The 22,140-nt window shown below is 34.5% G+C and overlaps 2 protein-coding genes across 6 annotated transcripts; one reads left to right on the forward strand and one right to left on the reverse strand.

Annotated features, from left to right (window-relative positions):
• The first annotated feature begins 1,411 nt into the window (after positions 1 to 1,411).
• Positions 1,412 to 6,377, forward strand: LOC132189830 (uncharacterized). The gene is made up of 9 exons (XM_059604636.1): positions 1,412 to 1,495; positions 1,611 to 1,724; positions 2,956 to 3,040; positions 3,136 to 3,204; positions 3,426 to 3,538; positions 3,896 to 4,007; positions 4,082 to 4,225; positions 5,727 to 5,901; positions 6,063 to 6,377. Exons 1-9 carry the CDS (start codon positions 1,462 to 1,464, stop codon positions 6,195 to 6,197), a joined length of 981 nt encoding a protein of 326 aa, XP_059460619.1. The 5' UTR covers positions 1,412 to 1,461; the 3' UTR covers positions 6,198 to 6,377.
• A 1,931-nt stretch (positions 6,378 to 8,308) lies between these two features.
• LOC132189132 (protein TOPLESS-like) lies at positions 8,309 to 19,102 on the reverse strand. 5 transcript variants are annotated; one of them, XM_059603672.1, is made up of 27 exons: positions 18,900 to 19,094; positions 17,532 to 17,635; positions 17,261 to 17,440; positions 17,059 to 17,172; positions 16,825 to 16,983; positions 16,512 to 16,641; positions 16,240 to 16,360; positions 16,056 to 16,126; positions 15,838 to 15,985; positions 15,605 to 15,714; positions 15,444 to 15,513; positions 15,275 to 15,348; positions 15,077 to 15,172; positions 14,911 to 15,006; positions 14,250 to 14,377; positions 14,091 to 14,155; positions 13,921 to 13,934; positions 13,555 to 13,719; positions 13,419 to 13,481; positions 13,082 to 13,228; positions 10,925 to 11,035; positions 10,636 to 10,818; positions 10,035 to 10,163; positions 9,867 to 9,962; positions 9,322 to 9,510; positions 9,037 to 9,203; positions 8,309 to 8,795 (listed from the first exon to the last, which is right to left on the reverse strand). In XM_059603672.1, exons 2-27 carry the CDS (start codon positions 17,609 to 17,611, stop codon positions 8,615 to 8,617), a joined length of 3,087 nt encoding a protein of 1,028 aa, XP_059459655.1. In that variant the 5' UTR covers positions 17,612 to 17,635; positions 18,900 to 19,094; the 3' UTR covers positions 8,309 to 8,614. The 5 variants fall into 5 exon arrangements, with proteins under 5 accessions (XP_059459655.1, XP_059459654.1, XP_059459652.1 ...); XM_059603671.1 differs by having other exon boundaries at positions 13,921 to 14,155; positions 16,056 to 16,120; XM_059603669.1 differs by having other exon boundaries at positions 13,921 to 14,155.
• Positions 19,103 to 22,140: the final 3,038 nt, after the last annotated feature.

Raw genomic sequence — 22,140 nt, forward strand, 5'->3', positions numbered from 1 at the left:
CTGCTACGTCTCTCGCTCAAACACAAAATTTCTTCACACAGTTGGATAAAAAATTGAATGCAGAAAAAATTTATTTCATGTAAACACACATGGAAACAAATCAATTGCACTTGGATAAAAAAATTTATTGCATAGAAACACATGGATAGAAACAAATCAATTGTAGTTGGATGAAAAAATTTATTTATATTATTAATTTTAAAAATTAGTACCTGCACGTGAGATGAATGTTTCTCATATGTGTTTATTTTATTTTTATGAATGATTTCTATATATGTGTTTGTTTTTCCCTTTAATTAAGTGTCGGCAATAATACAATAAAAAAATAATGAAAAATAATATTTTAAAACAAGTGGAAAATTGAATAGAGAATCTGTTGGAATGTATGATGAAAAAAAGTAATTCTAGGTGGTCTACTTGTGTTCTACTAAGAATGATGTGGCTATTAAAATCATCATTTGATCAAAATTCAATAATGATCAATCATAAACCCAATGGTGACTTTAATAGCTACATCATTCTAAGTAGGATATAAGTAGGTCACCTAAAATTACTCAATGAAAAAATAATAATTAAAGTAAAAAATTATATTTTTTTACTAAGTAAAATATATAATGCTGCTGGAGATGCTCTAAGTTAATAAACTTAAAAATTTAGGAAAAAATATAAAAAAAACCACCAAACTATCAGCCGTTTTTGATTTAGTCCCATAATGTTTCAAAAGTGATAAAGTAACCCTCCAAACTACTAAACTATTGCATTTTGACCACATCATTAGTCAAAACCGTCAGTTTGGACGAAAACTGAAAAACGACGTCGTTTTGTTGGGGGGCTACTTTATCATTTTCTGAATATTATGGGGCTAAAATGAAAACGACTGGTAGTTTGGGGGGCTTTTTTATATTTTTTCAGTTTTTTTTTCCAAATTATTTTTTTTTTATAAAAGGACATTGTAATAGGTTATCCATAACAAAACGATGTTGTTTTGTAGTTTCCATCCAAATTGACGGTTTTGACTAACGGAGTGGCCAAAATGCAATAATTTGGTAATTTGAGGGCTACTTTATCACTTTTAGAATATTAAAAGACTAAATAAAAAACGACTAATAGTTTAAGGAGCTTTTTTTTATATTTTTCCCAAAAATTTAATACGCTTTCTCTATGGAAATTTCTGTCCATAGTTGTGCTTTAATTTAAAATCTCAAATTCAAAGGAGCACACACTACGAGACCGACACTACAATGAATACCATGCGAACACCGGTTAGAAGGGAAATCTCGAACTCTGAGACGCATCATGACCATACATCACTATTAGATGTACATATCTCAACCGTTCATCTATTTAAAATTCCTCAGTGTAATATACAGACAGCCTGATGAATCCGGCAATAACTGTAGACGATTGAAACCCCAAAAGAGAGTGAGAGAAAGAATTACTTGTCCCAGATGTAGAGAAAGAATGAGAATCAAAAGAAAGAGCTTCTTGTTCTTGTGTTAGTTCTCACTCTTGAAGACTTCTCAATTATATAAATATAAATATATATTCTTTATTATAATCTCTCGACAAAAAGAAAAAGGGTTGATTGTTTGATATAATATCAAATTTAGGGTTCTCTATCCGATCCCAAATCATTGATCTTCTTCGTCTTCTTCTTTCGAAATTTGTGAAGATGGAGAACGTCAGAAGAGCATCCCATGCTGGTTCTTGGTACACTGACAATCGTAAGTCTCTCTCACATATTTACAGACCTTTTTAAGTTAAAATGTATACCCATCTGTTTGGTTACTGGGAAAACCAAAGAAAAAAATGGTTTTTTTTCCCCAAAAGATTGCGGCTTTATGGGACTCGAGTTGCATGCAATGAGGTATATTTGAATTAAAGGGCTACTGGGTTTTGAGGTGATAGTGTGATGTCAAATTTTTGGATTGCTTTTGGGAAAATTAATTGATTTTCTATTTTTTATTTTTACCACAAGGTATATGTTCATTGGACTAGTAGAGTGGAGGACTTGTCATGTAGGATTTTTCATGAAAAGAGGGTTTGGTTGATGAGGATTTTGAGTGTAGCATTAAGTGTTTGTAAAAAGGTGTCGGTCTGGTTGAAAACTGCATAGCGGCACGCTTTTCAGGCAAAACTTCCAAGCAGTGACTACTTGATTGCTGAGTTGAATGTTAACAAACTTTGGAAGAGGTTTATGGATTACAAATCCTAATGGCAATGAGGTCTAGCTATTGAATAAACACATCTTAATCATCAATTAGCCCAGATGGAAGAAACCCAGAAAGCATGAATTATTACTGGTTCATTACAACTTTAGTGTTAGCACTTAGCAGTACTGCGTTATAGTAACATGTTACTTAAGTGTGAAAAATGGTTGCTGTTGTGATTCAAATACTCTTAACTTGAATACTCCACTACTTCATCTGTCTAAAACATAAGAGTAAATTAGAAAACAACTAATGTTAATATGAAGTACATTGAAATCCATCGTAGTTCAGTATTAAGTAAATTTGATACATGCTTTATTTATTTACTGGTAAGACTATCTAAGGGTTGAACATTTTCATCCTTTATTGTTATAATATCCTAAAAGGAAGTTCAGATTACATAACTTTATTGTATTCAAACTCTTTATATTCTGATCAAAATTATCACTTCTGTTAATAATTTTGATGATTCGTACACAGCCACCACCATGACAAACTCGAATTCTCTTCTACTGGTGTGTATGTGCATGCAGAAACATTGATTAGTAGATGTTGTAATGACACACTAGAAGGAATAGTTTCTGCATGCATTCGCCTTTACAGAAGTTTGCACATGTTCTTAAGGCTATTTGGAAAGATTGTGTATGCTGTTTAAAGAAGTATATGTGTGTTCTTCTTTGTGTTGGCAAACATCTTTATAACTATGTGGAAAGTGGTTCTGATATCATTGTCTTTTCCTTTTCAGCCAAGAAATTAGCAGAAGAGCTTGAAGGATGGCTGAGGGCGTCTGGCCTGGAAAAATCTCCTGATGTAAGAGGTGTAATTGCTCCGTAAGTTATTATGGACCTCTAATGCTGTGCTTCTCCAAGTGTTAATGACAATTCTAACGTATTCCATAATTATTCTGGTGGCACTGAACCCACAGGCATGCAGGTTACTCATATTCAGGTCGAGCTGCTGCCTATGCATTTGGAAACATAGATCCGACAAACATGTCTGTTTCTTCTTGCTCGCTGCCTCCCCCCTTTTCCCCTCTTGTTTTGCTTAAGCTCTATGTAACATTGATTCTCATTGGCTTCAACTTGTAGTTTCATGATACAAGGGATCATGTATAATTGTGGGATGGCTTAATTTTACTAAATTAGAATAACTATTTGGAAAGATTCCTGTTTTCTGCCCGGTTGGTTGCTAATATGAGAATGCTTACAATTTCAGTTCTCGGGTGTTCCTTCTTGGTCCATCTCATCACCATTATACTCCAAAATGTGCTCTTTCAACAGCAACAGTTTACAAGACACCCATAGGGGACCTACCTATTGATTTGGAAGGTATTGCCACATTAATTTTTACATGTGCTTGACTTGTGTTCTTCCAGAATTCCTTTGTAAGAATAAGCTTTAATAACAGATGCAACGTGAGTTTCATGTGAAAATGCGGAGGATAACATGGGTATTGTGGACTGGTGAGCTTGGCTCTAAAGTTTAACATATATCAATGCTTGTATGCATTCATGCATGTTTTGCTCATATATCACTGCTTGTCGAGTTGATGCACACATTTTTTTAAATGTGTTTTCAATAGTTCAATTTTGTTTGAACTGTGATATTTCTTTTATCTTTTTTTTTTTTTTTTGTCATTCATTTATGATTTTTGTTTTAAGAAATCAACGTTTGTTTTCATCTTAGTCATTGAGGAGCTAAAAGCCACCGGAAAATTTGAAATGATGGATATTCTCATTGATGAGGCTGAACATAGCATGGAAATGCACTTGCCATATATTGCTAAAGTATTTGAGGGGTAATTTCTTTAGCTATTCAAGTTCTATTCTCCAAACATCTTCGTTGAAGCTGACTTTAGATGATACTGATCAGGCACCAGGTAAAAGTTGTACCCATTTTGGTTGGTGCTCTTAGTGCCGAAAATGAAGCCTTCTATGGACGGCTGCTTGCCAAATATGTGGATGATCCAAATAATTTCTTCTCTGTGTCCTCAGATTTTTGTCATTGGGGTTCTCGGTATGTTTTGTTTACACATTTACCAACACATTTGCTCCTTTAGATAGTTCAAGTTTCTCTAAGATTTCAGTTTATAATGCTTGTTTTTGATCAGTTACACTCTTCCATTGCCACCCTGAGACATAACTATAAACATGCATATACACATATAAGTACTTGCATATGATAAATGTTATATATTATACATATATACTGCATGCATTGTTCTCTCTCTCTCTCTCTCTCTCCACCCCACATAGACGCACGTGGGAGCATTTAGATTCTGAACTTAACTGGCTGCACAAACTCCCTTTCCCCTTTCATTTTTTTCTGAAGCCTTATTCTTTGTTGCAATCAATATTCAAATTCTTGTTGCCAAGCGTAGTGCATTTCTGAGATTTACTGTGGCATTTTTATGTTTAGCATCATTCTACTTATTGTAAAATGCTTTACACCATCAAAGTGGGGTTGTATATTAAGAAGTTGTCCTTAATATTTAATATGAATATTAGATAATGGAACGTTTGTATATCTTTTAAGAATCCTTGGGAATCCTAAAAGATTACTTCGTTCGGTTGCACATATGTTGAGGGAATCCACATTCCTATGGCCACATCCCATGCATTTTTATTAAATAAGGCATTAAACTTTTTTGATGCTACTATTTATTTGTTTTGATTTTTTTTATTGGGTAGTGTCGTGGTTATACAAGAAAAGCTAGACTATGTGATAATTTTATTATGGTTTTTTTTTTTTAATGCTACTTTTTAAGGTTTTGATTGTGACCATTTGTAAAATTTGCATACAAAAATGAGGAACTATTTATTCCACACCAAAAAAAAAAGAAAAAAGAAATGATCGGAAAATCTGTATATAAAAGTGGGGAATTTTTTTATTTCACAAAATGGAGAACATGTTTTATTTGGTTATAGATGAAAAATAAACGAAATAAATCAAATAGTATAAACAGTTTATATATTAGGAAATGAAAAAAAACAATCATAGTTTATATATAGTTTTTATTCTGTCATTTTTTGTTTATTTTTTTTGAATTTTTTGTTATTTATTTTTTATTTTTTATCAAATAGCCTTATGCACTTGAAGAGAGAAAGATAAAAATATTTTGAGAAGAATAAATAATTCTTACAGGATACCTAGGAGTAAATTAAACATGAGAATCTCATATTCTCAGGAATTCTAACAAATTCCTAATCGCTCCCAAACATGGGAATAGTCACATTTATGGGAATCTAGATTCCCAAGAATGTGGATGCTGGGAATGTTAAATTCCGTAAACCATACGCCACGTAAATGTTAGATATGGTTTGTGAACTTATGAAACAGATCAGAGGTAAATGTTATTTATAGATTATTTTTGGGTACATATTTTGCTATTTCCCATCTACCATACATGCTTGCTGAATATGTGTATGAAGCTGGGTTTGATTCCCTGTTAGTTTGCTTGGTCAGTTTAATTGGATATTCTATCTTTACATATCTTCACTTGTCTGTTCTGTGTCAGATTCAATTACACGCACTATGACAAGAAACATGGGGCCATATACAAATCAATCGAGTCCTTGGACAGGATGGGCATGGAGATAATAGAGACAGGAGATCCAGATGCATTCAAACAATATCTGATGGAATATGACAACACCATTTGTGGACGCCATCCCATTAGCGTTTTCCTTCATGTAAGTGCACCTCAAATTCTCCGAAAAACTTTGAGCCATTTCTAGAGGCTAAAAAGTGTTTGGCATTCTGAAATATTTGACCATCTTGTTAAAGAGTTCAGCTGGTTTACCTAGATAGCAAAGAGTTTCCTGAATAAATATATTCCTGTCAATTTCATCAGATGCTGAGGAACTGCTCAACCAAGATAAATGTCAAATTTCTGCGGTACGAGCAGTCAAGTCAATGCAAAAGTATGAGAGACAGCAGCGTAAGTTATGCATCTGCAGCAGCGAAGGTGGATATGCTTGAAGCTTAAGTGTGTTGCCATATCTCCCATTAATATACTGAGAAATTTAATTTAATTTCAATTGGCTGTAATACTTAACCTTAATCTCATGCAAGAACCAGCGAATGTTGGTACCTGCCTTCCCTGTTTATATGTTTATTGCTAAAAATGGATCATCCTGCCAATCTATTTCCTCTGTCTTTTGCTGCACTTGATGTATTGAGCTAACTCTTTTTTCTAAGGACACAAATTTCCTCCAAATTAGTTCGGAGGAAACTTCTTTCAACCTATTTTAATAAGTGACAAGTGTGAGAAATGACACTTGACATTTATTGAAGTAGGTTGGAGGAAATTTTTGTCCATTTTCTAATATTCTTTCTATTTTCTCATTGAGATATCATCTACTGAGCTCAAACTAATGATGTGTGACTTGCTTTCGTTACAAGATGATATCGTCAAAGACCCTTGTTGGACGGACATAAATTTGTTACAAACTGGTTTGTTGTTAATTCATACAAACCCGTCTAATAAAGTGACATGTGTCCTGTGCGTCTCATATGTTAAGGGATACATGTGCCGTTACTATATGTGTTTGAATGAATTAGCTACAAATATTTGTCAACGGGGATGGTGGGGGTGGCAATAATAGATGGGTCTATTGTAGCTCAATGATGTCTTGACATAGCATGATTTAGCTTTGGTGGTCATAAAAAACAGTCAGTTCTGTGTTAATGTATTTTCAAATGTGTTTTTTTTGTTTAAAAAAGTGTTTCAATGTGACAAAAAAAGAAAGAAAGTAGTTTTCAGTGTTTTGTGTATTGAGATGTGAATATTTTGGTTTTGGAAGGAGAATTAAGATGTCTTTGTGATGATCCAATAGTTTGTTCGAGATATTTTATCACGTCGCATGCTTCTGTAGTGTACATGCCATGGTGAAATTTTTTAAATTCTAATCGTTAATGATTCAAATTTTACAATTTAATGAGATACAGTGGATTAAAAAAATATTAAAAGAGAGCCCCTACCATGCGGTCGGTGCACAAAATGGGTATTTTGCAGTATCCATTCGTGTGCTGACAGCCTGACACATCACCCATTTTATTTTAACAAAATAAGATCGAAACATCAGATAATAACAAACAAACAACTAAACCACCTGCCCGGCGACAACAAACCCACCAGCGGCGGCAAACCTAGTCGCTGAGTTAAGCGTGACCCAATCACCTCTCCGGCGACTTTGGGTCACCATTTCCGATGACTTTTCTGCCAAATTCAGCCTAAAAAATTGATTCTAATGCCATAAAATTCGTTTCTAATGCCTTAAAACTCACTTTTTGATTCAAAACTAAAACCTAGAGGGAAGGTTAACCCTTTTTGGGATTTTATTGCCCTAAAACCGGAGATCACGGTGATAGAGCCATGTTGTGGGTCTTACTCCGCCGTGGTCTGGCATGGGTCTCGCCAGACCAACGCCGTGGTCTGGCCGGCGTGACCCAGAGAAGGAGAGAGAAGAAGAGAAAGTGGGAGAGAAAGAGAAGAGGAGGCTGCAAAAATTTTCAGTGAAGAACCAGAGAAGAGAAAGTGGGAGAGAAAAGAAAATCAAGTGCGGATTTTTTTTTTTGCTTTATGTGATGTGTTTTTATCCTATTGGGTGCTGCAAAACCCCACTTTTATGCACTGATTACATTGAAGTTAAACTCATATTAAAATGCTCGAGAGATGGTAAACTCTCAATCATATAAATGGTTAGGGTTTAAAAATTCTACTAGAGTCTTATGAAATATAAAAAACCATTATCCATTAATGAAATGATTATAGTCTTCTGGGCTGAGTTGGCATTTAAAAATAAATTAAATTAAATTAAATGTCAGCTCAACCTAGGACCCCAAAAGGACGAGCGTGTTGGGAAATGCTAAAGACCCAATTTTTTTGCCCAACTTGAGCACAACTTTTTCCTTCTTTTTTAATTTTAAAAAACAAAATACAAAATAAACAAAGTTTCTAAAGCAATTGCAATCAATTTGGTTCTCTTTTTTTTTTTTTTTTTTTTTTAAATCTACTCATAAGAGAGACCCTCAATTAGGGAGAAAAAACATTAGTCCAGAAATTCCATACAATTTCAATACCATATAATTAGTCCATTAAAGAGAGGAACTATAAGAGAGGGACATTTATTAAAGTTAATATGTAAAGCTATAAATGTTCAGGAGGTCTCAGAATATATTATTTGGGGATCATGACCAGTGTGTTTAGGACTATTTCTCAACACAGGCATTCAGCAATACAGGGGAGGGGGAAGGAATACAAACGAGCAGAAAGAAAAGAGAACAAATGAGAATATTTGCTTGTCTATGAACTTTCTCAGCAAAATAGTACCTATATAACTATATATATCTATTTATGAACTCAAGCCAAATTTTTGCTTCTTTAGTCAAGGATGGGGTTTCTCAACTCTCAGATTCCACAGGCATGCTGGTGGTTGATCCACTATCAACCAATGGCAGCATGCCCCACTTACCTCCAATCTCCTGAGGTTCAAAGACATAAACCTCACCATCAGTAAGACCCACAGCAAACTGGGTTGGTTTGTGTGGATGTGCAGCAATAGCATGCGGGTAGACATTGGAACTGCACATCAAATAGATGAATTTGTCAGGGGTCTGTGTGTCAAGATCCTTCTCAAGTTCTGGTGGGCTACTTAATTGTAAACATTATAGGCTAGGGCATAACTTTGGAAACAAAGAAGAAAGATGCACTGTATAATGTTATTTGAGTTAACAATGGATTGGAAAACCAGCATATAGCCAGCCATGAAGGTATGCCTCGGGACACTGTAAATAAGGATCAGTTAATGAAGTATGTGGTGTACCTTGCATTGCAAGGAAGGTAAGCAGTAGGATTAATCCGACAATGCAGTTCGAGATTCAGAGCATCAAAAATGGCCACACTTCCATCCACAAAGCTGGCATACACCATCCAGTTATCACATGAGAAAGTTGCGTCGGAGATGGGTGCAGAAAATTCTCCGGAAACCCACTGTATATTAAAAAAAAAACTTGTGACAATTTTGTCTCCTTAAAAGAACAGCGAACAATCAAAAAAGACCTCATTATCATATGAGAGAGAGAGAGAGAGAGAGAGAGAGAGCAGAAACCTGTTTAACACAAGTTAATTCTCTTGCTTCATATATTCCAAGATGAGTCTTGTGTACAGCAAGGAAGTGGTTCTGGTCCTGGTGGAACTGGACATGGGTGTCTGATGGTGATGTTGGTAACTTTCCACCAGCCATCTGAAATAATCTGCTTTTACGTTTTTCCCATGAAACAGAGTTCCAGACAAAAAGCTGCAGAAAAAAGGACATTTTTAGTCCAGATTATCATTGGAGTTTCCACTAGAGTTGGGTTGATTTCATAAACACTAAAAATAATCATCCCCATGTCTTTTATTTTTATTCAGGTCTTTTATTTTTATTATTTTCCCCTTATTTAAGTACTGATGGTCAGTAGTTTGCTTGATCATTCCCTCCCTCGGGGAATACACTTGATGTGCCTGGAAAATCAATCATCAGGAGGAACATGAACCATAGAAGACAAAGTGCATAGTTTTGGGAGTAAAAATAAAACAGAACAAAACATTAGCTTTGTTTGAAATACTAGTACTGATTCAAAATATGCATGGCATGACATATCAAATACTAACCTGAGCATCTGCATCAGAAGAAACAAGTACATTCAGAGCATTAGAGAAGGCAAGGCCAGTTACTCTTTTAGAGTGACCCTCAAGCTTGCCTTTGACCTACATGCATGAAGTGATAACATTTAAAAAAGTACAGTGTATGCATTAGTCTTTTATGGATACAAATTTTACCTCATGCAAGCGGACATTGTAAATCAAAACTATGGAATTGTCCATGCCAATAGCAACTATATTGTTATCTTGAGGGTGGAAAGCAAGACATGTTGCTGCAGGTGGTGGAGGCATGATAGTCATCATGGTCTGTTTTATCAAGAAAGTTTGAGAATATGATCAGTAGATCCCAACATAGTGGTAAGCAATGTCTAAGTATGTCGAGAAACTGGACATTTTTAACATTATTTGGTTCATGAAAATTAAAATATTTATGATGTTAATGAACAATATTTGGCAGATATTGAGCAAACCACTTGGAACAAACTTCTTAGAAATAATCTAGAATAAGAAAAGGGTCAAGAAGTTTCGTGGTTGTGAGGTTGATACTGCAAGTTCATAGAATAATAAAAAGAACATATGTTGTCATCCTAGAAAAATATGGAATAATCTGTTACTTTCAAAGCAAAATGGGGATTTTATGGTATAAATGAATACTTTTGAAGGATTGTGGATTTCTTAATATTTAGTAAATTTGTAATGATAACAAACAGCAACAGAAAATTTGCAACTGCTACAATGCACCATGCACTAATTTCATTTATGAAGCTTACCTAATTACCTTAAATGTTATTGTGTTGAACAGGGAAATCATCCCTCCTGATGCTGACATGAGATATGAACCATTCTTGGACAAAGCAAAACAGGGCACAGCCTCTTCTGTGTTGGGGCCCGTAAGGTCATTGCTCATGAGTTGTAAGCCGCTCTTTGGTTGCCACAATAGAGGGGGAACTTTGGTTGTTGCCTACATTCAATATCTCATCACAATGAAGTTATCAACTTCCAGATTCAACTTTCAGGCAAAATAAAAACTCCAGATGGCATATGAACTATTAACAGTTTCCCTTTACCTTGCCACTTGAATTAAGGTGATTTTGTGGCCATTTCCAAAGCACATGAATGGCGTTTGATGACAAAGCCAAAATGGCATTACCTGAATGTGTGTAGATCAGTCTTGAGATCTGCAGTTGTCAAAGAGGCAGCTGAGTAAAATTTATATTAAACTTAATGCGCAAGATAAAACCTAAAAAACCTAGATGTTTGTGAATGTCTGGTTGTAAACATTTTTGAACACCCCACCTTGATTTAAGGGATTACTAAAATAACTTATGTTTCATTTGTTGTCTGTTAATCAGATTCAATATTCCTTAAATTTCATTGGATCCTCCATTAATCTGGTTTTTTCAATAACCAGCTTTAGTACCTTAAATTAACCATGTCACTCATTTGTACATATAATGCATTATGATCGTATAGTCATTCAATTCATGCATGACACAAAAACATAAGGATTAAGTGCTAAACAGATGCATTAGTGAATTGAAGTCTTTACACCTGTATTAAATGTCATCACATTGGTTACTAATCCCTTATCATTGTACTTGATTCTTACCAAGATGTTCTTTCCTTAAAAGTCAATAATGGGCATATTCCTTTTATAATATAACTTCTCAAACTGTTGAATTGGAAGGTCTGATTTGAATAATCAACTACACCATTGATCTCAATTTGAGTTCAATAAATTTAAGAATATTTTAAAGATAAGAGGCTTGTTGGTGCAAGCATATCATGCACTTAATTTAGTACACACTTATCTGCCTAGATCATGTATTAGCAATCCTTATGTTGGAGTCAGTAATTGCAAACAATTCCTTTTGATGAATTAAAAAACTTACATGGAAACTTGTACAGTTCGAGCTATTTCTTCTATTAAATTATTTTTAGCCTTGGATCTTTCGATATTCAAATATAAGGCTGACCTCCACTTCCCACACATTTCTTTCTAATTTTACTACTTATCCATTGCAATTAAGTTTAAGTTTTGCTCCGCCTTCCTTTCATGTCAAAGATGGTTGTATAAGTATCGCTCTACTGAAAAGATAAAGAGTGAAATTATTTCACATCTAGAAAGGATTAGGGATAGTCTTGATATACTCTTTAACAGTTATGCTTGCTATATCAGCCATCAGCACAGACATCGTACCAACTGGACTTGTGCAAAATCCAAATCACCAATAAGCCCCTATTATCACTACCTGTACCAGCAGAAAAGTGTTTTGTTCTCCTAAAAACAGAATTTAATGTTGAGTGATCTTGAGCCTATCTCAACCCCAAAAGTTAGCTTAAGAGGTGAAGCTTTCCCTCACACTTATAAACTGACCACTAGCTCCTTCTTCAACCGATGTGGGATAACCTCAATAATCTTTCCCTCACACATCGGGCCCTGGGTCGAAACAACGACAACCCGTTTCTCCTGTGGACTATTGGGCCGAGACCTGTTGGTAAACAAGAGCTCTGATAACAGTGTTAGGTGGTCTTGAGCCTATCTCAACTTCAAAAGTTAGCTTAAGAAGTGATGTTTTCTCTTACACTTATAAATTGATTATCAACTTCTTCTAGAATCGATGTGGGATAACCCCAACATTTAGTTTATCAAACTAACATCTGAAGAATAGGACAAGATATGGAATCTTTGCAGTTTACAAATTTTTTTTTTCTCTCTCCTAGATTCTAGGCAACAAAACGGCATGTAAATGAACTCGGAATGGAAACAAAATTTATAGAGTTGTTAGCATGCTCTCCCTAGATTTTTTATTTTTATAACTTTATCACATCCCAACGAGTTGAAAGTGCTGAACACATTTATACCTCATTACAGGATAGATTTTTCAACTACATCAATTGCAGAAAATCATTGTCAGCATTGAGGAAGTTAAGTTTTTGTTGAGAGTAAAGTACTTATAATCATTGGATTTGTGCAATTAGAAATCCAAATAAGGTATTAAAAAAATATTAAGACTGCAAAAAACTTCCAAAGAGCGTAAAAACTGTCAGCAGTTTCGATTTTGCTGGTATGTTTTTTATAAATAATTTGGGTAGGAGCAATCTGCTAATATCTGCCCACCAGGCACAGTTTAGCAAGAAATATAATGCTAGATAGATATATCCAATAACATTATAAAAATAATCAATGAAATAAGAGAAGTTGGGACAAAGGAGTGCCATACTTTTTTTGTCTTCACATGCTTAGGGAGTCGCAAGTACTGGCACTGAGAATAACTGTTAATTTCAAGAAGCTTCCAAACCTTTGATTTGTTAATGACTTCTCCAGTAGATTTAGATTCCACGTCGTTCAAGTTTTTTGCATCCCCATCCTAAAGAAAGCCAATTATTTTTTATGGTACTTCATAACTGATGATAAAATACTTATTAAGTCATGGCAGTAAGGCATATTCCGAAATCATGATGATGTAGAAAGAGATTGAATTCTGACACATCAGGCTTATGATTATGCTGGATGAGATAGAACATTAATATTAAATAGATTATTCCATGATTACTCACCATGGGAAGACCTCCCTCAGCAACTCCAGCACTACCACCAACTGTAATTGGATTAATAACAAGCTGCATGAAACTAAAAGCATTAGGTGGGAAAATATTCTACCAGAAGCAACAAGAGTAAGTTTAATATACTGACCTTCCTCAATTTTTCAGAGAGAACCTGAGAGGCACCTCCAGAACAATTTTCAGATGTTTGCAACAACTGAAGACCATAATCCGTTGCCAAGATCTTGATTCTGTTTTCATTTGCAGAAACAGCCAATAATGTGCCCTCCTTGTTGAAGCATATATGTGGGTTTGCCTAAATCTCAGAAAAGATGTAGATGTACAGTTTAGATCACCATTATTCTTGTTTAGTACAGTTAATTACAGTTAGCTATCAATTACCACTCGAAGTACAAAAGATGGTAGAGAACCAAGACGTCCATCGACATCAACGTTACTTTAAATGAATAACATCCAAAATATGAATCAAGAGTCAAGACACCACTGAAGAACTTACTGGTAGGCCTCCATCTGCATCAATAGTTGTAAAAAGCTCCTCATTGTCCATATCCCAAAATTTAATCACGTGATTGTCAGCAGCAGCCAAAAATTGGTTCTTGATTGTGGTGAATTGCACAACAGATGAAAGACATTTAACAAGTCCTTGGTAAACTCTTTCTGCAGTACCTTCATTTTCGTTCCATTCTATAAGAAATGACTGTCCATCTTTACTGGTACCACAGGAAAAAAGCCTAGCAAAGTATTCCATGACAACGACATTACTTTCCAGTAAAAATATGATAGCACATAATATTCCAGTGAGAGGAAAGGTCCAATAGAACAAACCTTTTACCATCAGCACTATAAGCCATTTTTGTGCAACCAAGACCAGGTGCATCATGATCAACTCTGGCTCCCAAAGCATCATATAACCATAACTTGATTTTACCATCCACGGATGTTGAAAAAACAACCTAAGGCATAAAAGCATAAAAAGACTTGTGTACGAGAGGAATCCAAAATTACATCAAATAAACCAAATTTTAAATAGGGAAAATTACAGTTTACCCCCCCCAAAGTTGATAGCGTTTTTCAATTCGAACACCAAAGTTTCAATTTTTGCAATCTACTCCCACAAAGTTTCATTTTTTTTCAATTCGACCAATATTATCCCAAAATTCCCATATTGCCCCTATTTTTATTTTTTATAAAAAAAAAAAAACAAATTTACGGGGTGCAAAAATGGCCAAGATGGCCATAGCCACCCCGAATGTTTTTTTTTTTAATTTTTTATAAAAAATTAAAAAATAAAAAATTATAGGCAATATGGAAAGTTTTGGATACAATTGGTTAAATTGCAAAAATTTAGAATTTTGGGGGGGTGGATTGCAAAAATTGAAACTTTAGGGTTCGTATTGAAAATCGCTGCCAACTTTAGGAGGGTAAAAAGTAATTTTCCCTTTTAAATATTATCGCAATCAGTGAGAGAATCTAGAGTAGTCCTTACATGAATATTTTGCTTGATATGAGGATAGACAGAATAAACAGGAGCATCATGACCATCAAAAGAAAATTGTTTGGTACCGGTAACCACATCCCAAACCTTAGATAAATAGTAGTGAAAATGTCAGTTTATGACCATGAAAGTATACTAACTGGGATAATAAATGAACCTTAATCATCTTGTCATCTCCACATGTTATGACCAAAAGTTGCCTGTGAGGGGCAGCAAAGGCTAGATCATTAACACCGCCAACATGAGCATCAATCTAAATGTGGAAAATTATGCATTAGAATTAAATAAATATTTATAGTATCATGAAAGTAGAAACAGAAAAAAAAAAAGAAAAAAAGAAAAAAAAAAAGGATACCTCCAATTGCTGTCGTGTGTCATCTCCACCATGATAAGAAAATAATTGCACAATATGCTTCGAATATGCAACCCCTGATGAAATGCAAAGCGATGATGCTTGGGATTGCCAAAAGGCAATAATAAAATCAGTGGCTAACACTGCAGCATTTCAACATCCATGCGCTTACCAAATAAGGAACCATCAGGAATCCACATGATACGATTGACAGAGACTTGCGGATCATTTAATAGAGCTGCCTAAAAGAAGTTGAGATCAGTTCAGATTTTAGATTCTGTAAACAAACCAAATTTTTGCTATTACAGTATCACACTGCGAAAGGGGATGTACCTTGAATGTCGTTGAGCATGCTTCAATATCCCAAACCTTAAAATTTCTTGAAAGCAATTTTTCCCCAGAATGTACATTCCACAGCCCTACATCTCCAGCACAGGTTCCAACTAAAAGAACATGTTAGCAGCATTCATGAGTAGATTCCATCTCCAGAGACAAATAGTTATCTCAAGTAATCACTCCATAAATCCAAATTATCACAAAAGAAACAAAATTTCATATAAGTCAACCTAGCAGAACGGTCTGCTGAACAGGATGAAAATCCATGCTCATTGGAGATGTTTCCTCGTTCAATGTCCTTGCAACAGTCTTGGGCAAGTCATTTGGTATGGACACTGAGTTGTGACTTCGACCAGGATTAGTGACAATTGAAGTCGCCTGCACATATACATAACCTAGGTCGGAAAAAACATCTTTGTATGTTGCAGAAAGCATTGATCCAGCTTACCTCATCCAAGGTGCCAGAGGGCCTTCCTGTGGACATTTTATCAGAATCCTCGAGAACCTCCACAGCTGTAGCTAAAAAAGGGTAGCCAGGGGAAACAAACAATTGTGCAATGTGTAATTAGGGCAAAATATGAACTAAAATCTGAGCCTACGAGAAACACTATGTAAGATTAAGAATCCTCAACCTGCGTTCTTTGGAGCACCATGACAGACAGCTCCAAGAAAAGCAGATTTTGTTATGGTAGATGGACTGGAATTCCAATCGTCAGAAGAAGTTGGAACTGGAAGTGATGTGGCTTGAGAAGGCTAAAACATAAATTTTGAGCATTATTAAAAGAATAAAAAAGACTACAAAAATAATTCAGTTGTTTTGGTCATGAACTATACAAGAATCAATTGGGTAATGAAAGAGGAAAACTTCAGGGAGAAAATTCCAGCTTTTCAGTACAGATCTTACCAATGAATTGTTCTCAGTTGATTGGGCACATGAAAAGTTGTGTTGTGGTTGACAAACATGATCCATCAAAAGGGTTTTTATATCAGGATTTGGATGAGGATCTTTACAACGTAAATGCTGCCAATTCAAGCTGTTAATTCACATACTATAATCAGTTCTCACTTCTCTCTCAATGAACGATAAACATGGCTAGATGTTTTAACGAATATCTAAGTATCCAAGAAGCTGAACAGGTCTAACAAGTGATATATAAGTCACTTAATCCAATTCCCTTTTTTTTCTTTTTAAATAAAAAGAGATTAAAAAATATTACCTTTGGTTAATGAGACGACGCAACCTCTGACTTTGGATGCTAGGAAACTTCAGTTTGCCATGGAAAATAGGATTTGCCTCAATAATTTTCTTGAGTTCACACATCAACATCATTCTTGCAGACTTCGTATCTCCATATCCAGAAAGTGCATCATGTTCCCTGTTATACCCACGCAACAAAATAAAGCTCATCTGAGCATATCACCACATCTGAAACTTAGTTACTAAGTGATACCTTATATCGTTGAATGTTAATAGCAGAGTCATTTCTTTGAACATCTCCTCATGATCTGGGGCAAAAACTTTTAGTCTCTTCATGAGTATACCTAACGCCTGTTCTCGATCATTACTACAAAAGAATCAAGCAATTTCACGTAGACACAAGGCTTCAAACATCATATTTACATGAGAACGATAAAATAATATAACAAGCTTACTTGTCAAGTGCCTCGATAAAATTCTGCTTCCTGATTTCAAAATAAACCTTGGTCGAGTGCCTATTGTCACTGGCACTTGTGAAACCAGAAAAATAACTCTCAGCCTCATCCCATTCCCCACCAAGCACCAATTCCTCAAAATATTTCATGTCAAAGTAGTATCCACTTTCGCGCTCAAGTCTATACATTGAAAAAGAAACTTGCTCAATTTAAAGAGGGTGTGTGTGAATCTGTGTGTGTCTGTGAGAGAGAGAGAGAGAGAGAAACCTACATGTGAGCAGCTTTTCTGAAACCTTCCTCCTCCAAATACTGCAAGATTAAGAAGACAAGCTCTTTGCTGAGAGTAGACATCCCCAGAATGTCCTTTCTTGTCTCCTAAACCTCCAAGTACAACAAATGAATCCAAATTTCCATAAAGAAACTACACATTTATATAAACATCATATCTAAAAAATGTAGAACCCAGCTCCATTTTGATGCTAACAAAATTTAGGGGAGTAAAAAAGAAAGACAAAAAACAAAAGAAGATAGAAGAAATCCCCCCAAAAAACCATTAAAAAAAAAGGAGAAAAAGAAGCAAATGACCCAATTAACTGAAGTACTACAAATGTTGTGCTTAGCTAGAATAGGCCTTCTTGTTTCACAACACAATACCAGTACATCATTAAGAGAGAAAAAAAAAAAAAAAAAGACCTTTCACGTTCCCTTGGCAACCAAATGGAGGATAAAATTCCTATCAAGCACAGATAATGAAACAATTTAACGTTGAGAATATTCAATCCTAATTCAACAGAGACCTACTCTTTGTCAAGGGATGATCATTATTTGAGATCAATTGGCTATGTGAACAGATGAAAAGGACAAAGAAAAAATAAGTACTGTTCTGTTGTTGTAGAAACGTGGGAAAATAAAATTACAAATTAAAGTCTTCAAATTTTTCATCACATCAAACCTGGCAAACAGTTTCGTCAAATGAAGCTTGATCTGGTAACCAAACAAACGGTTAGGACTTTGATCTGGATTAAAAAATTTCTAAAGCAAGTGGAAAATTTAGGGACTGGCTTTGCTTAACACATTTCTGCATTAGTATAAATAGAATAATTGCAGTTTTGAGAAGCTCTCTCTTAAAACAGCTAAATTAATTAAATTGGGGTTTTGAGCCCTACTAATTGACCCATAAACAGATGTTCTTTTCCTGAGGGATTCTTTTTGGAGGTGATTTTCATTTTATAAGGGAAAATTTCTTTTTTCTTCATTTTCTTAGCATTTAAACTGAGTCATCAGTTTTCTCGCAATCAAACAAAGGGTTAGAGTCATCATCAATTGGAGACGAACCCAGAATAAAAAATAAAAACAGAGAAAGATTTCTATGGTCGTCTTGACCAATACATACGGTAAAAGTTTGAATACTTGAAAGAAAACATTAGAGAAATCTGGGTTCCGATCATCAAGAAAAGAACTTATTACACAAAAAAAAAAAAGAAAAAAAGATCCGGATTCTGATAAACTAAATGCGAACTTGTAGGAAATACATGATGGGTATTAAAAACAAAGCAGAGCTTTCTGATAGATAAGCCAAACGCTTCTGATCAAAGCATAGGTGAAAGATCAACAAAAAAGGTTTCTGATCAAAGCCCACCTGAAATGATCAAGATTCACAGCAGAAAGCCAACAAGGGACCTGAGGATCGCGGTTAAAGATTGAAAGATCCTAAAAACCTTTTACTGCCACCACTATCAAAAGCTTTCTCTTTGAACTTTCTCTCTGGGTCTCTCAAGCTAGGTCAGCACCGTCGAGTGCTGTGGAGAAGGACAAATGCAACTGGCGATATGGACAAGAAGATAAGTGCAACTACTTATTTAGATAAAGGCCGATAATTCAAGGGGTGATAAGCACTTTAGCTATATACGTCTGTTCGAACCTCTGTAACTGCAGTCCAAGGAAGTGGGTCCCTGCAGGAGGCAAACGGTCTTGTCAGCAGCCGACAACTGGAAATTAGAAAACGCATAACATTGTTTTTTGTTTGGGTTAATTACCTAATACCCTATAAGGTTTACCAACTTTATTTTTACCCCTCTAAGGTTTTATTTTTATCACAGGAGGTCCATGTGGTTTTGATAAATGATCAAGTTAGTCCATCCATTCATTGACCGTTAGGACTGACACGTGGACCAATTAGATGCTAACACGTGACACCTACTTAATTTTTTTTAATTTTTTTTTTAAATTAAAATAATTTTTTTTAAAAAATATATAAAAATAAATAAAAAAAGGAAAAAAAAATTGGGGGTGCTTAGTACCCACAGGGGGTGGCTCGGCCACCCCATGAAGCCTTGGGGGTGGTTTCGGCCACCCCCTTAGCTCCAACGGGGTGGCCGAGCCACCCCTAGTGGGTACTGGGGGTGGCTCGGCCACCCCCATGGAGCCTAGGGGGGTGGCTCGGCTAACCCCATCCGGCCAGATGGGGGTGGCTCGATCACCCCCAATTTTTTATTTTTTTTTTAATACATTTTTTTTTAATTTTAAAAAAAATTTAAAAAAATTAAGTATGTGCCACGTGTCAGCATCTGATTGATTCACGTGTCAATCATAACGGTCAACTAACGGATGGACTAACTTGGTCATTTATCAAAACCACTGGGACCTCCTGTGATAAAAATGAAACCCCAAGGAGGAAAAAATAAAGTTGAAAAATCCTAAGGGGGTTTGGAGTATTTAACCCTTTTTGTTTTAAGATATTCTCTTAAGATATTCTCTTATTTGTATTTTTTAGACATAAATTTTCTACTAAAGATTGACATTTTTTTTTTTGACTCCAAAGATTATGACCTTTTTTTATGTAAAATAAAATAATCTTTTTAAAATATATGTATTTGTATAAGGACAGAGTTTTCTTCCAAACTGGGTCGGAGAAATTTTCTCAAACATAATCTATAATAATGACATGTGTCATTTTAGTATGTGAAAGCCTCATGTTTTTTTTTAGAAAGAAAATTTATTAAAAAAAAACATGTGCATCTCAAATTTTATTAAAAAATTATGTATTTCTCACATGTTAAGAGACACATATTATTATTATAGTTTAGGTTGGAGGAAATTTTTCAAACCCAATTTGGAGGAAAGCTCTGTCCAAAATAATATAAATTAAAGAATAATGCTACATGCTAGTATATTACACTCCATCTTATTGGGCTTATCGATCAATGTCCATCAACTCTTTGTTAAAGAAAAATTCAAAGGCTAATAGGCACATTGACATCAACTCAGTATGTATTATTATTGTCCTCAAGAGGTAGTTCGAATCCCTCATTTCCCTCTTATGTGGACATGTAAAAAAAAAAAAAAAAAAAGTACTATTACTTTAAATTAAATGTTTAAGTTTATAATTTTTTTTTATTAATTTAGACTTTTGTGATAAAATTAGATGATTAAATCAACAAATTCCTATTAGCTTAATTTTTATGATAATTTATGATTTAATATGGTATCAAATTAAACTTTCTCTATATTGTCATTCATTTTCAATTTTAATTAAATATTTTGAGTGTTGGACTTCATTTATTAGAAGAAGTTTGACACGTGAGGGAGAATACTTAAATATTAATTAAATAATTAAATCAATCTTTCACCGTTAACTTCAAATTTTTGGGGGTAAAAGTACGCTTAAACCATGAGTAATGCTAGAAATAGGATTTTTAATTCAATTATAAATTTAAAAGCCACATTATCCCTAAAAGTCCTTCTAGCATTACTCTTAAACCATATATCTTTAAGGAAATAAAAAGTCAACTTGATGGAATTTCTTACAAAATTTTCTAGAATTTTTTATTTTTATTTTTATAATATTAATGTTTTTTTGATGGATTATATGATTTAAGTGATTTATTTTCTCCTCTTCGAAATGGTGATGGTGGGCTATTACGTACCATTCGGGCTAAGGTTTTGGGCTTGTCCCAAACGGGCTACAATATTCCAGATTGGTCAACCCATAATAGCTTATGGATTGACTTGAAGCCTCGTTATTCATAGGACTCGATCAAGGGCCAAAATTTGCCGCTGCCACCTCCTGCTTCAACGAGGCGAGAACCAAAAAATTTGATGTGACGGGGGTTAAAAATAAAATTATGAAAAAATGTTTTTGGGGTAAAAAATTAAATTTTGGGGGTCTACCTTTAAAAAACAAAAAAAAAGGTAAAGTTCACTTAACCTTCTCAAACTACCACTCTAATGACAATCTACCCTCAAATTATCAATTGCGACAATTTACCCCCAAAACTACCAAAACAATGACAATGTACCCCCAATTTTAACAAAATGATGAAATTACACTTACTAAAATAAAAACAAAAATACTAAAATTTATTTATTTTTTCAAAATTTTAAGGGTATTTTTATCTTATTGAAAATTATATAGGGGTAATTTCATCATTTTGCTACCATTGGAGGGTACATTGTCATTATTTTGGTAGTTTAGGGAATAAATTATCATAATTGATAGTTTGGGGAGTAGATTGTTATTGGATTGGTCGTTTAAAAAGGTTAAGTGGACTTTACCCAAAAAAAAAAAAAAGTTAAGAAAATTTTTAAAATTTTGAATGGCTTGAAGGCAATAGTACTTGTTAGAATGTAGAATTTATAGGAAGAAGTACATGTTACGAACTCTAATCTTAAACTAATGATGAAATTAATCTTTATTTTCATCTTAAGGGAAAACTATGCACTTTTTGGTATTTTGTAGTTTAGGGTTTTGATAAATCAGTTCTTACCATTATAAAAGTTAACCGAATTTGCTTATGTCTATTTGATTGTTCGGCATTTGCTCGTGATTTCTCCATCGTGGGTATTCGTCGGAGGATTTGATGTCCATGGATTAACTCATT

The sequence above is a fragment of the Corylus avellana genome, chromosome ca8 (genome assembly GCF_901000735.1).
Source record: "Corylus avellana chromosome ca8, CavTom2PMs-1.0".
Taxonomy (NCBI): domain Eukaryota; kingdom Viridiplantae; phylum Streptophyta; class Magnoliopsida; order Fagales; family Betulaceae; genus Corylus; species Corylus avellana.